The 15,133-nt window shown below is 38.7% G+C and overlaps 2 protein-coding genes and 1 pseudogene across 3 annotated transcripts; 1 reads left to right on the forward strand and 2 right to left on the reverse strand.

Annotated features, from left to right (window-relative positions):
- Positions 1-359: 359 nt before the first annotated feature.
- On the forward strand, positions 360-849 carry LOC131328273 (phytolongin Phyl2.2-like; annotated as a pseudogene).
- A 708-nt stretch (positions 850-1,557) lies between these two features.
- LOC131330994 (heavy metal-associated isoprenylated plant protein 43-like) lies at positions 1,558-2,414 on the reverse strand. Its single transcript, XM_058364792.1, has 2 exons — positions 2,321-2,414; positions 1,558-2,176 (listed from the first exon to the last, which is right to left on the reverse strand). Exons 1-2 carry the CDS (start codon positions 2,327-2,329, stop codon positions 1,847-1,849), a joined length of 339 nt encoding a protein of 112 aa, XP_058220775.1. The 5' UTR covers positions 2,330-2,414; the 3' UTR covers positions 1,558-1,846.
- Positions 2,415-4,197: 1,783 nt separating this feature from the next.
- LOC131330993 (inositol-pentakisphosphate 2-kinase-like) lies at positions 4,198-10,826 on the reverse strand. 2 transcript variants are annotated; one of them, XM_058364789.1, is made up of 10 exons: positions 10,739-10,825; positions 10,639-10,682; positions 10,404-10,516; positions 9,512-9,730; positions 8,813-8,960; positions 8,043-8,083; positions 7,815-7,925; positions 7,029-7,628; positions 5,840-6,044; positions 4,198-4,627 (listed from the first exon to the last, which is right to left on the reverse strand). In XM_058364789.1, exons 3-10 carry the CDS (start codon positions 10,503-10,505, stop codon positions 4,536-4,538), a joined length of 1,518 nt encoding a protein of 505 aa, XP_058220772.1. In that variant the 5' UTR covers positions 10,506-10,516; positions 10,639-10,682; positions 10,739-10,825; the 3' UTR covers positions 4,198-4,535. The 2 variants fall into 2 exon arrangements, with proteins under 2 accessions (XP_058220772.1, XP_058220774.1); XM_058364791.1 differs by having other exon boundaries at positions 4,198-4,607; positions 10,639-10,826.
- Between the last annotated feature and the right edge of the window lie 4,307 nt (positions 10,827-15,133).

Here is a 15,133-nt window from a genome sequence, read left to right on the forward strand (position 1 = left end):
TCGAAAGAGAAGGATAACTAGATACGTACCAAAAAAGATCATCCCAGGGTCACAAGTAGATTTTCAATCTACCAGAGCCCCGGAGAACTCTCAAAGAATTAATCCCGTACAAATCTATATGAACCCAAGAGTGTACATATGAGTGATTAATCTTGTAAATTAAAACATAATAAGATTTTAGAAAATTGAAATTACAATAAAAGAGTGTAAAAATCATTACCGAAAATTAAATCGACAGTCCTACCTTATATGAACCCATAGTAATTTTTACTAGTGTTACATTTTGTTCTTTTGTAGGTAGAACTTATCCCCAAATAAACCGCCGCAAAAAATGATTAACCTTATCCCCCATTCAAACAATGATTTCAAACCCCGATTCCATCTTCTACGCCTGTATTGCAAACCAAACCACGATCTTGGCCGAATTCAACACGCACAACGCCGATCTCGCAACCCTTGCCTCGAAAAGGCCCCACCTTTACACATCTCCTTCTTCCACACAATCAGAAACAAAACCTACACTTTTCGTATATTTCTCAATCTCCGATGAAGCCCTAGAAAACCCAGAAGTCCTTCTCTTCCTCAAAAGCGCCAAGGAAGCGTTTGATTAGATAATTGGTTGAGAATTTGAGTTCCCATTGCTTTCAAGGGGAATTCAATCCGATTTTCCACGAATTGTTGGCACCTCACGCGGCAGACCTGGAAGGCCCAAATTCGAGAAGGGAGGTGTTGTACCGTGGGCGTAGTGGGAGTTTGGATTCGCCGAGAAGTAAGAGGATTGGATCGGTGCCGTTGCTTGGGGGAGGGACTGAGGGGGGATTCGGCTATAAGCTTGAAGTCACCCCCTGAGATGATCTTTTTTGGTACACATCTAGTTATCCTTCTCTTTCGATTATGGTTTCCGGTTGTTTAGGTTTCAAGTGATTTTGGAATATTGTATCTAGATTTTAGAGTACTCTGAGTTCTAATTTCAGAAAAGAAAGCAAAAAGGAGAGAGATGATAAAAAGGTCTTATGTGTATGATTTGTTCCATAGGCAACTTTCATTATTGTTTCTCCAGCAAGAGAAGTTAATGCTTTTGGGTGTGTTTGGCCTTCACATACTACACTTACTTTAGGAGCTAAGGATCAACATAAATCGGATAGTGTGGATGACTTTTGTGGAATGAGTGATTGCAATTTGTCTTGGGTGCAACTACCTCTGTCTTAATTTTTTGTTTTTAGCTTGATGTGCCTAATGACAAGTTGGTTTTCAGCTAACCTCCTGGATTGCGATTGATGTATGTTATTCGATCGCACCTGTGACTTGATAGTTGCTTCTTTGAAGTTGTGTTGACTTATGGGATCGGGTTTTGAACGTCCTTGTAATAAGTTAATACACATTTTTATCTCTATGATAATGAATAATGAAATTTTCTTTGCCAATAAGAAGAGAGTTAAATATGCGCTTGATTCCCCACACCCCACCTGATGCAATCCAAGATTCGGCACCTAATATTCGCATATGTATGTATACAAGCCATCGTTGTTAAAAGAATGTATATTTGCCATTCATATCTGAGTCCAGAAGGATAATCGTAAATTTATTGCAGAACAATATCATAACTTCATACCCATTCAGAATAAAAGTCCACAGATTGAACTAACATTTACGCAGTTCTGAATCTAAACGACATTATTGTTACGATGCACCAAGCCTAATTAAACATCTGAACATTTTCATCTCAGTAAGTCGTTATGGCAATGATTGAAATTGACTTAGAAAAGAAAAAAAAAAAAAAAACCGGCCTCAACGTGTACATTTCGGCACTTAGGAGGAGCATTTGCCAACATACATCAAACGCAACTTACAATATGTTACAGTGAGGGTAACGAATGTCCTCGCTAATCACGTACCAAACATCGCATTTCTGACACGTTCTCGGAAGGCAAGGAGGAGCTTCTTTCTTATCATCTTTCTTCTCTTCCTTTGCAGGGCCTATACTCTTAATCTCAGCACATTTACTGAATTTCCTAACCTTGTTAATAATGCAAACGGGATCGGCTTCACCGATTACTGTCACCAAGTTGTTGGAGGGGTCGAGGGCTATGGAGTTAATCCCTTCAATTGTTGAAATTAATTTCATCACCTTGAGCCTGCACCTGGAACAGAATAGATCCACTTTCACCACTGTTTTCTGCAACAGAAAAACAAGAAAGCAGAATAAATTCTTAGTACTTTTTTCCCAGTGTAGATATATAGAGCAAAAAAAGTACTCCTACTGCAAAGAGTCAGTGAAGAAATTGAGAGAAGCCTAGGAATTCAAAGGAGCTGACAGAACCTTAGACATGGGATTTGGCTAACTGAATTTACTGACTGACTGCAGGGGAGACGGTATATGGGGAAAGACTGCAGGGCAATGTCATGCATATGATGCACATGTGTGCTATTTATAAATGAGCTAGCATGCCATCCATTTGCAAGATTGACAGCCGGATACGTGTAGTGCGGGGGTGCACTACAACATCCCCGGATCCAGTCCGGTCTGTATGATATGTGCACACCTATGAGACGAATGGCTCGCGAGGGGCATGTTCGTGCTCTTTGTAGACCCACCGCTTAAGAGAGAGTGGTGTGTCTAGAGATGCAGAATGATATGGTTGATCCAAAGATGTTAATTATGATAACCAGAAGAGATGCGTACACCTTTCAAATTCTGATTCGGAGACCGCACTTTCAAAGGTGCACATTCGAGTTCATCGTACACCCATGCTGATGAGACAAGCGTGTGTCTAGAGTTGTGTTCCAAAAAATGTGCACGCGTTCGTATTAGTTTGTGAATCGATTCTCCTGTTATACATTGCTTGCTTATAACAACGCATTTTCCCAATCTTAATAACGAATCAATGGGTTGTTTTAAACATTCTCCTCCCGTTTATAAATTGAACCACGTCGTGAGAAGAGAGGTTTGTTAACCCTTTTACCATTTTTCTGAAGGTATATTGCGGCAAAATTAGTTGGAAGATTAAATGGGGTGACAGAGTGTTGGTGTGAAGATGTTAATGCTTGTCAGAAGGTACGTACTTCGTTCCGATTACCTTCGTGTGCCTTTACTCTCTCTCTCTCTCTCAAGCATCTACTACTAAAATCCTTTTTAGGAGTAACACTGGGCTTTTGGACTACAACCTGAAAAAATACTTGGAAGATGGAGCAGGAGCAGCCATGTTTTAACAGAAGTGGGTGCGAGTAAGCCCACTGCAAATCTTGGCAGTTTTGAACACGTTTGCCAAAAAAAATCAACTTCAGTAGACATAAATAGACACCGTGGAAACATGTACTCCATCCGTCCCACAGAGTTGGTCTCATATAAGACTAAGGGCAATTTCCAAACTTAAAAATTATATATTTATTAAAATAATTTTCCAATTTTTTTTTGCACCGTTCAAAAGATCTATCAAACAAGATCCATATTGCACAAAAATTATTTCGGTATGTATCTTATTTTTATGTTTGAAAATTGCACATAATTTCGTAGGGAACTAATTTTACGGGACGGAGAAAGTACTTCATTTGATAAAACAACACTGTAAAGTTTTACTACTTTTTATTTACTGATCCAATTTCTTTATGTACTTGTTGATATTTGATCCAGATAATTCTCCACGGAAATCTTCTTCTTTTTGGTACTACTACGACACGAAGGTTTGAATTGTCATTTTGATTTTGGAACTGGGCCACAAATGAGGGTGTGGAAGAGTATGGAGAGACACCGGTACGGAGGGAGTAATTATTTAGAAGTGTTGGGGCGCCACTATGTACTGTCTCAACACCTTTATTCATCATATTTTCATAAAGTTCATACACATAGTATTGGAACTCATATAAATGTACTTTGAATTAGGATGCTGGGACATCAGTACTGTGAATTAGGATGATGCTGGGACATCACGTGACGATGTCGCAAGGCCAAATAATTTTTCATACGCAGAAAAGCTGATCCTGGGCTCATGTGCTGCTGTGTTGTCTTACTGCTTCCAGTTAGTGGTCATTTCCTCTTATTCCACATTTGTTTCCAGTTTTCTACAAATGTGTCTGAATATGTTGCTTGGGCGAGAACTTATGCACACAACCACCATATTTTTCCATGCCACCGCTACGGGGCATAATTCCTAGTTCAAATTCAGCATAGAACAAGCATGCGGTATATGCCTCATTCCATAAAGAACACTATGTTACAGTTTATTATTACGATTAAAAAAAGCGAGAGAAGTTACAACTTGGAAATCACTTCATGCCCGAAGGATACAAGCCGAATTACAACAGATCAATGACCTAACAAGTATAGTTCGTAATTGAGTTTGCTAAGACCTTAGCAGAAATTTACACACTAGCTTTGCAATGGATTCCAAATCGGAAATCGATTTCCCCAGCAAAAGGGTTGATCAATCTTCTTGCTGATTATTAATTACCCACCACTTCCACTAAGGTTACTCGAAAATTCAGCTGTATGAGTAAATAGGGCATGTGGGTTCAAGAGGGCTAGGAGTAGTTGAAAGTCACTTTCCTTGTCGCAGAGGAAAAGTCCGATATGTCTCTTTCTCCTTGTGACTCCTATTAAGCTCCCATAACTGCAGCAACAAAGATAAATCTGTGATTGGTTAAATCGTATTTCATGTGCACCTCAGAAAAAATAAAAAAAGAAGACTATCAAAAGTCGTTGAAAGAAAAAGAGAACAGGCATATGGGAAAATAAATTTAGGGGGAATTGAAGGACAGTGGGGGTTGGGGCAATTTATTCCCAACCCATGGACTACAGCAATTCCCTCGAAAATTTAGGGAATTTGTTTGGTCGGCCAGTTATGTTGGCCTTGGTAGCTGAAAACAATCAATTTGTGGTGGTTTTTAACTGAAAAAAGTGTAAACAATGGTGGTTTGACAGGAGCAGCAGGCTGTAGAGGTAAAGATAAAAATCGGCATGCACGTAAAGGTCGCCATTATGCCTAATCATTCTATAAATGTCGAGGCACTGTTCTCTGTGGTTTTAGCAACAGCCGAATACACAAGATTCACCACCTTGTGATAGTAACAAAGCATTGACAAGTTCCAATTCTGTTTGTGCCCAATGCACTAATAACATCAAACAAGAATTTCATTAATGTTAAAGCATCCAACTCAAAACCAAATGACTATGAGTGGAGAGGCCGCCCATGATCATATACTAGTTTTGGAGGTCATAATTAACCAACGTGGGACACGCTCTAACAATTACAAGATGAAGATAGAAAATATTGAGCTTATTTCAGTCTTAAGCCCCTAATACCACATAGTTGAAATCCTTCCCCAGGGCAACTCATATATTTCAAGACTCTAGAGGAGTAACTTGCAAAGTGTCGTAGCAACTCACATCAAGCTGTAACCGATATGCATGGGGAAAAAAAGAGAGAGACAGTAACTACAATACCAGTATCAAAATCCTAAGGCCTCAAGAAACGATAGGAAGAATGGAGTCACAAACTAATTTAAGTCCTATGAACTAGTATGGAGTTGAAATTTGAAATACAGGCATGAAGTAAGTAATAGGGAGTATATGCCATGCAGCTCATGCGAAATTAGAGAGGATTTAAATGTAAATAACCAATATCAGGGCTAATTTTCCAAAGTTTCAGTGCAAAACTCAGCCAGACTTCTAATTTTCATGCTCTCATTTATTCAAGGACGGACAAATGTAGGGGACAGAGGGCTGGGGAAAAAAAAAGGGATATGCAAAAGAAAGGAGAAGATCGACTACATATCCGATATATACAGTAATACAACTAAAGATGGAAATACAGAAAAGAGTTCTTAAACGTAGATATGTTACCAGTAGGATCTCTCGCATGAGAAGCATCTTCCACGGTGTTGGAGTGATCTGAATATGCAGTTATATAAGCTCCAATGGACACAGAGTTATCCAATTGATGCTCTCCATTTGTAATGTCAGTGTTGCAGCTGACTATCTGCTGGTCTAATTCATAATAGCGTTCCATCTTATTCAAAGGTTTCATATCTAGGTCAATAAAAGATGCCTGGCAAATAACTTCTGTAAGCTATACATATGGCAGGAAAAGACACTTTTCTCTGGAAAAAATACTACTAATGCATTAGAAACTTAATATTTGAAATTTAGCTACTGTCTGATGTACCACAGCAGTACTAAATAAGAGCACCAGGAGATAAAATCACCACCTACCATATGGAAATGTAATAAACCCTACTGATACATCAAGATACCCATAGATTCATAACACATGCAAATATGAGATCAGTCAGGGCTCCTTAGTTTCACCACCTTATTTGCATTTGATTCAAGTTGTGTCTTATTCCCTCATTCTAAATCACCACCAACAAGAATTAAAGCTAATAATCTAATGGTAGCCAAAAAAGTTTAGGATATTTTGCATTAAATAAGCAAATAAGCTAGCGAATCAAACAGGCCCTCGGTTTAGTACACAGAATCCTAAACATTTAGCTTTGTGTTTTGTGCCATATTAAAAAAGTTTCCCATGATTAACTGCAACGTTCAAAATTTTGCCAATCTTTTTTCATTAAAGATTCCACTCATAAGGTGTCATCCATTTTTAAAGTGAAAAATCGCAATGGCTAATGCTTGGTTACTATTTAACACTTTCAGATGCTCTCTTTGAAAACAAAAACACCTTCTGTTTTCAAATGTTTGAGCGGCGACAATTTCAGGAACTAATAAAAATCTTTTTGGTAATTTTACAAACGAACAAGTTTTTTTCGACAAATTCCTTGAAAACAGGTACAGTTCGTCAACAAGTACCGTGCTTTAATTAACTTGAAAACAGAAAGCAAAAAACAATAAACAATAAACAAAAATGATAATGTACCAAACTACCATTCGATCCTATGTAAGAACCCATGCTTTCAGGGTTTCTAAAAACCATATGATGCACAAACATCCCTAACTTTAGTTGACACCACTCAGTCACACATGCTGCATTTTTTAAATGCTGAGTTCTTAAATGATGTCTGGCGATGCTGCATACCTTGTAATCGAATGTCTGGTTGGTTGACTTTAGAAATACACTACTATATGAAGATTCTACGTCCTCCTCTTCCCATGGCCGAAAACAAATCATCATGCTCAAATCTTTTGCAGTTGCAGCTATCAAATAGTCTCTCACAATCTTCAAGCTTTCATCCAAAGACAATGAATGCAGATACTTGTATCTGTCCGACACTTTGTCTTCACCCAGATCTCCACACACGGTACAAGGCTGAGAAATAAAGTTGTAATAGGCATGAATTGCACCTTCTATGTCAAAGACATCAAGTTTCTGAATTTTGAGAAGCCGATCTAGTAATCCTGATCTGAAAACAGTTTCGGCAACAAGGTGTAGGAAATTCGACGTGCGTAGGCCATCATCTGTCCGAATCACAGACCTGAGTACATCTTCAAACGCTTCTCCACTCATATGACTAATGCTATCCCCCCCACCACCCAAGCCTCCATATATTAGGGAACCGTTCAAGAAAACACGGAAATTGTTCTGAGGAGTAACAAAGAGAGCCTTGATTGCTTTACGTACTCTGTCCTTGGATCCAGAGAACATATCAAGTGGATCATATTCACTTATTTCTGATACCTGCAGAACAAAATGACCCTGTTGAGACAATAACCTAAAACAAATATCGAATAAGTGACTGCATCAGATTCTAGAAGAAAGCAAGCTGGAATTATATGGACTACCATGGATTTCGCACTTGAATAAGAAGAGCTTTCACATTATCAGCTTACACTCAATGAGAAAAAGTGGGAAAACAAAATGTACCTCTCTTTCATGAAATTTCAATGACTGGTGCATTCTGAAGCGGCTTATTCTCTTTTTAATGACATTTCCCTCAGATATGTATTTTGAAAATGGAAGAAACCCACATTTTGGCTGCTTTGAGGAGAAACAAGTTAGATAGTCTCATAGTCATGTCAACAAAACATTAACAATGGTAACAAACCCCCTGAAGAGGAGAAATGAAACCAGGATGTTGATTGAGGAAAGCACCTTTATCTCAACAGATATGGAAACTTGATCTTTAAGGCTACCTGGGGGAAAACAAGTATATCATCATAATCAGCTTGCTTTGTTCATATATAGGAGTGTTTCAAAAATCAATGTGAAGCTACTTATCCAAAAACATAAGAATAACAATAAACTGAAGTCATATGCATGCATATTTACACCAGCCATGTCTTTCTAAAGCCAATCATCATATGATAAATAATTAACTACTTAAGCTAAGCAAAAAATGCACCAAAAAGGTCAATCCATTTCCGGTAAACAATATATTCTCTGGTTGTCGTCCCGTCTTTTCTATGTTCTTTTTTTTTTTGATCGGCCTCTTTTATACCTTCTTCGCCAGTTCCTAGCAATGTCTTTAAACAAAAGTATACTTGCTCAAACTTTCTACTCCTTAATAGCTGTCTATTTCAACCATTGCAACAATGGGAGCCAGTTATTACACAAAATGACCGGCGGCTACATTTATGCAAAAATATGTTAGTCATGGTCAAAGTTCAGTTCAATAATACTTATCTAATTAACTGGACATTAAACAAGGAAAGCACCTCGCTAATTGGGGATGCTACTCTTATGCACAGTATAACAACTTGTTTTAACAGGACGCCTCATTAATTGGACGTTAAGATCCCGGTAAAACAATGTTTGTCAGTTATCTATAAATAACTGAATACCCCCTTTGTTCTAGTACAACTTTATCCATGCATAGTGCAAGCAGAAGAAATTATTTGAAAACACTCAGAGTTAGTAGTTACCACGGGGAAAAACTGAATGATCCGACATAAGAAGTGCAGCATGACAAAGAGTGTTGACCTGGGCAGCATCAACTCGCCAAGAAGGGCGTTGACAAAGGACATTCTTTTCAACTGACTCCAGAAAATCCCTTGATACATGAACACGTATCTGCAAAGTATGGAGGAGACTACAATCAGACTGATAACAACGCCGAAAATCTCTTGACAATTAAATGGATGGAATCAGCATAAAAAAATTAAACGCGCTCTTCGTATAACACATTCCTATAGACGAGAAAAGAACTATCCCTCTTCAAGTAACTGTCGGTTTCCCATATTTCTATTGCATAAACAACAAGAATTAAGCCTTTCCAGTTTTCCCTTGAATGGACTGTAAACAGGGCCATACCCCAAAGGACAGAATGAGCATATAATGGCAAGATGCAGGTGTACAATGATGCAGCACATGGCATTTAGGCCACAAAGATGACTGATGACAGTTCCAAGAATACTTGTTAAGTAAAAGTTCCAATAGATAAGAAGAAAATTAAGAATTGAAGCTCCAACGCAATAAAGTAGAAGTTCCCAAAAAAGAAATTAAGTCAATTCCCCAATTTTAATGCCTTCACGACCAAACGTTGGCAAAATTAGTTTCATACTCAAAGGACAAGGTAGGGTGTGACAAACTCTCACAAAACAAATAATGGAACGGCAACATACCCCAGCGTCAACATGTCCAGGACCTAATAGCGGGGTGATTACATGCTGCACATACAGTTGCTCTGCAATTTCCCTTGTTGGAGCTGAAACAAGGTCTTCAGTTTCTTTCCACAGACGGCACTCATCCGAGGTTAGAGATGAATGACCATCCTTAGTTTCAGAAACATATCTTGGAGATCCTTTCCTAGGAGATTTTTGTATCCGTAGTACCTTCCCAACCTGTAGAAAATAGTGGAAAATGCTTAGAGTGACGAATATATTAGTAAAGTCTAATTTTCTTAAATGGAATCATGTCACTACAATAAACTTGTAGTTTCACTACCGTGGAGCCCGTGTACTATACTTTCTGAGGGGAAATAGTATGAGCTTTCAACTTCATTGAATTTACGAATAGATTTCTTCTGCAAGAAAAATGCGCATTGAAAGACACACACACTCACTCACACTGTAGATTCACTAAAGCACTTCATGCTGATTTATTAAAGAAGTAAACTAACAAGCAGATCTAGTTACATGTTTCACTGCAGCAACATTTGGTCACCAGTAAAGTAAGCATAAAAAAGTAAAAAACCAATAGCTGAAAACCCTTAATCATGTTAATTGATAAAAGCCCAAAAACCCAGCTGGCTTTTCTCAACAATAAAACATTTAAGCCTCGGCTCCTTTGGATGGTGGATGGTGCCAATCAAAAGTTTCATTTACGTTCCGTTCTTCTACATTTCTCACTGAAATACTCAATCCGACTGAGTGATTTGGCTAGAAACCATAACCCTTTCTTTTCTTTTCCCATGAAATCCCTCAATCCAAAGGGGCTGCAGCAACTACAACTCGTAATACTTGTAAACATCAAGCATTGCATTCACAGGGGAAATAGAATCACAAATGAACATACAAAAGCAGGAGAGGAACCGTTGTAAGCAAGAACAAGATTTGCAGCTCCTTCTCCTCTGTAAATCCAATCGCTCGCGTCTTTTTGCTCGAAAACCACCTCCATCAATTGCAAAGCTATGAGAGCAAAAATACATAACTTTATTACCCATATCGATATTACTCCACATACAAATACTACTACTAAGTTCTTTACCAAAAAATAAAAATAAATAACTACTAAGTTTGAGTTTTGATACCTCAATTTGGCAAGAGATTGAGATTTGTGAATGTAAAACTCCTCGTGGGAGCCTAATAACTCGTCGAAAATCGTAACCGAGCGAGAGAGGGAGAGATTCGGAGAGAGTGTGACCTGGGTTTGACTCTCTCGGCACACGCTATGATTATACGGAGTATATTCATTACGTTTCTGCAACTACACGCTATGGACTTTATCTAGACCTTGGGTAACAGGTCGTGTCGGGTCGTGTTCGTGTCGTGTCAGTCGGGTTCGTGTCACAAATCACCCAATCCTAACCCAACTCATTTAGAATTCGTGTTTCTCGAGTCGTGTCATTTTCGTGTTTCGTGTCAGAAATGCTCAACCCTAACCCGTTAACTTCGTGTCCGGTTCGTGTCGTGTTATCGTGTCTGTTGCCTAACTCTATATAGAATTGCAGATATACCATATATTATATATATATGTTCGTGAAAATGGATGACACAGATTCGTAACCGTGTTGGTCGTGTCAATTTCGTGTGTCGCGTGTTCAACCCGAACCCGACCCATTTAGAATTCGTGTTCTCGAGTCGTGTCATTTTCGTGTTTCGTGTCAAAAATGTTCAACCCTAACCCGCTAACTTCGTGTTCGGTTCGTGTCGTGTTATCGTGTCTCGTGTCTTTTGCCCGGCTCTAACTTTATCCCAAGGAAAAGGCGGATTCTCTCTAGTCTGTGTTTGGACTTGGTGAGAGACGTCAGGCTAATCTCAACCATCAAATATACATAGGGTAAAAATCAGATACACCCCTTCATCTATCACATTTTATCACTTACACCCCCTCATCTATAAAATCCATCACTTAGACCCCTTCATCTATCAAAAAACAAAGAAGAGCTAAACTCTGTTAACGGTAAGAGTGAAATGACCTTTTTGCCCTCCATTAAGTTAGGGCACCAATCACCTTTTCACCCTCCATTAAGTTAGGGCACCAAAACCTAAATATTTCTCTCTCTCTCTCTCTCTCTCTCTCTCTCTCTCTCTCTCTCTCTCTCTAGCTATAATCTGTAGAACCTTCTTCTCCTCTTTTTTAATCCCACTCTCAATTTCCAACTCAAACTCTCAACCACCATCCTAATTAACTCCAATTAGGGTTTCTCTTTCATGACACCATGTACCTCTCCGAAAAGCCTAATCGATTTTTACACCATGTACCACCGTTGGCCACCACAATCACTACAAAACACTACTATCACCAGCCACTGCCACCTACTAACACCACCACCATCCCTGACTTCACAACTACCACCACCGTCGGACCCTCAACAATGACAAACCATAGCTCTTCCAATTTCAGAAATCCTCAATTTTGAATTTCAAGCCTTTAACCCCAAAATTCTAGTTCAAACTAAATAGATTCCAAAAACCTTAACTCAGTCTTGTGCAGGCCCGTCCCCACTGTTACCATACACGACCTCTACTACCATCCAGAAATCTTAGAGGAGAGAGAGGGATAGGATTTTGGAAATCCTTCCCTGAACCAACACAGAGTAATGATGCGTTGGTTTTTGCGATTTTCACAAGAGGGTGGTCGCCGGAGGTGGTGGTGGTGGTTGCCTCTTATCTTCCTCCTCCTTCTCTCTCTCTCTCTCTCTCTCCAGACTATTAAGCAATCGGTGGCTAGGCGGGGCTTGATTTGGAGGAGGGGTTGATTTGGGTTGTGCAAGATAGGAGAGAAAGGGGAAAGAGAGGAGAAAGGGAGGGGGAGGGAGATCAGTACTGGGTTTCCCAAGGTTGGGGACATGGGGTAGGAGTTTTCGGTGGATATACAAAGATGAGGGTATTTTGGACTTGTTTTTTTATGTTGCCTCTCATTCCATCCAAATTTTGGACGGAAATTTTGAGTAAGGGGTTTAAGTGATAACGTTTAATAAATGAAGGGGTGCGAGTGATGAATTTTATAGATAAGGGGGTGTAAGTGAGAAAAAGTGATAGATAAGGGGGTGTAAGTGACTTTTACCCAAAATATTTTTAATGTGCGACTCACACCCTACAGTGTGGCATCCGGTGTGAGTGTTTCATCGAATTTGAACTATTGTTTGCGAAAACGGATGGTTGGATGCTGAATTAAAGGGTGCACCACGGGTCTGCAGGATCACGGTCACGGGTCCTAGATTTTATTGCAACACTCTTTGTAGAAGATAATCTTTCTTCCTCGCAAAAAGTTTTTCAAAATCTAAACTATTAATTACTAAAATAAATGGACAATAGGACGATATGAGATTGCAGAGAAGCCGGATCCTATCCAAAAATAAAAAACATAATTGCAGTTATCCCAAAAAGCTTTTGCCACCTTCAAGTGTGAAATCCATTTTGGTTTTGAACTGAAATGTAGAATTATCTGTAGAAAGATAGTACCTTTTAGTCCCGAATTGCTTGACTTTTTTGAGTAATGGTGCGTTTTGTATGCCAAATATTTTTTTTTTTTTGAAATCTGTATGCAAAAAATAATGTATTACCACGAAATTCTTGTAAATTTTTCTTACACCAATTCGAACATCTCATTGAAAGAAAAAGATGGAGTAAAAAATTTTCCAAAAAACAAATTTGAGAAGCATACTTAATTTTTTGCGTGCATTGCATAATGCACGATTACCCGAAAAGGTCGATCAATTTTGGACGGAAGGAGCAGCATAGTACAATACCCGACCAAAAAAATCGGGCAGGCGGACGGTTATTCCCCCTCCTTCGGTTCGGATTCGGAGCCCAAAAATTCAATACCCGACCCGTCCGACCCGTGCACACCCATATTCTTGACAATATCACATAGTATTTGGTGCCAATAGGCCGCCATCAAAGCGAGTTGCATATGAGGAGCTTGAGGCACCGAGAATGGCTCGTCCAAGCTTGGTAAATTAATTATTAAACGAGGAACTCGAGCTAGATATTTAATCTCGTTAAACTCGAGCAAGCGGAATCTCGGTTCAATAAGGCTTGCGAGCTTGACATTGCACTTGTTTAAACAAATATATTTACATAATATTATTGAACGTGTTTAATATATAGGGAATATATGATTCGTAAAGCGGTATGCATGTTCAAAGTGCTGATTATAATATTGTTCAAGTCCAATAAAGTTATAAGGGACAAAAATAAATGAATAATAGCCCTATAAAATAAAAGAACTAAGTGTAGTCAAAGACCTATTTACAATTTATTTATTTATTTTTTGGTACATTATTTGCGATTTATTTAGCTCGTTATGATTGTGAACTAGTTCCGGTTCGACTCAAGCTGAGGCCAACTCAACTCGGGATCGACTTGTTAAATTTTTCATCAAGCTTGAGAGCTTGAACTCAAATGCAATTTTTGAAAACATGGCTAAGCATACTAAAGCTCGACTCACTACCAAGGTCAGCTCATAAGTTTTGGAGGTCGGAAGTGAACCTCTTAAATGAGACCTTCCTATATTTTCTATACAAAATTTGGTCTACAAAGAGTTTCATAAAAAATCCATCATTTGAAAATTAATCTTTTCAATTTCATTGCATTGTCAATTGACTCAATTCCATTCTTTCGAACCAAACATACCCTAATGGGTTATAGCCTATGGGAGTTGATAATTAGTGTATTCTACCATTGGGCCTATTTTGTGGTTCCTAAATTTCAATTGGGCTTATTTTGTGTAAATGAGACTTAGAGCAGTGTTTTTTTTTTTTTTGGGCTATATATACATACATATATACAGGGGTTCTAAATTTTTTTGGGCCCTCATTTTAAGCCTTTTTTAGGGCCCCAAGTGCATGCTTCTCTAGTCTATCCTCCAAACTGGCCCTGCTCACTAATCGCAGCCCTACGTTCTAGTCTTCGTAGTTGAAAAGGACATAGTCTATACAAGAACCTTCCAATATGATAGAAAAGGATCATAAATTATAGTGAAAAGGAGCAACTATATGGTGCCAGTCGGTACAAGAGTTTGCCTCTGCTTCAATCGGTCTCTCCGCTAGTAGCCCGATGGGATTGGATATTTGATTTCTAAGAATTAATCGAGGTGTGCGTGGCCTTAACACCTTGAGTTATCAAGAAAATCAGAGCATATATGGAGGACTAAAATATGGGGATTATTTAGAGGTCTTGAGATGATTCAACAAGGAATGGAGTCTATGAAAGCGGAGTCAGACTCAACTGCTGCAATTGAGTTGATTAATGGAGATCCACATAAACATTCTCCACATGGAGTTCTAATCAAAGAGAGCAAAGCTCTTATAAAGCCCACGAGATGCACCCTATGGCACACGTTCAGGGAAGACAACCAAGTACTAGACAGATGAACCAATATGAGAATCAATCAAGAGGAGACAACGGTGTCTCATATCATTCCGCCGGACGATCTAATCCCACTCCTGAAGGTGGAATTGCAAAGAGTGACTTTTGAGAGAGTTAAATTGTTGTTTTTTCATTTCTGGTGTACCAAAAAAAAAAAAAAGAATACACACATAGATCAATTATTTTATCGTATACCTAGCCTTGCGATGT

Source organism: Rhododendron vialii, chromosome 6a (genome assembly GCF_030253575.1).
Source record: "Rhododendron vialii isolate Sample 1 chromosome 6a, ASM3025357v1".
Lineage (NCBI taxonomy): Eukaryota > Viridiplantae > Streptophyta > Magnoliopsida > Ericales > Ericaceae > Rhododendron > Rhododendron vialii.

Coding starts and splice junctions, on each gene's coding strand:
- LOC131330993 (XM_058364789.1), bottom strand. CDS start 10,505: ATGGAGGTGGTTTTCGAGCAAAAAGACGCGAGCGATTGGATTTACAGA. Junction 9,731..10,403: donor ACGGTTCCTCTCCTGCTTTT/GTATGTTCATTT, acceptor TATTTTCTACAG/GTTGGGAAGGTACTACGGAT. Junction 4,628..5,839: donor TCATGCGAGAGATCCTACTG/GTAACATATCTA, acceptor AACCAATCACAG/ATTTATCTTTGTTGCTGCAG.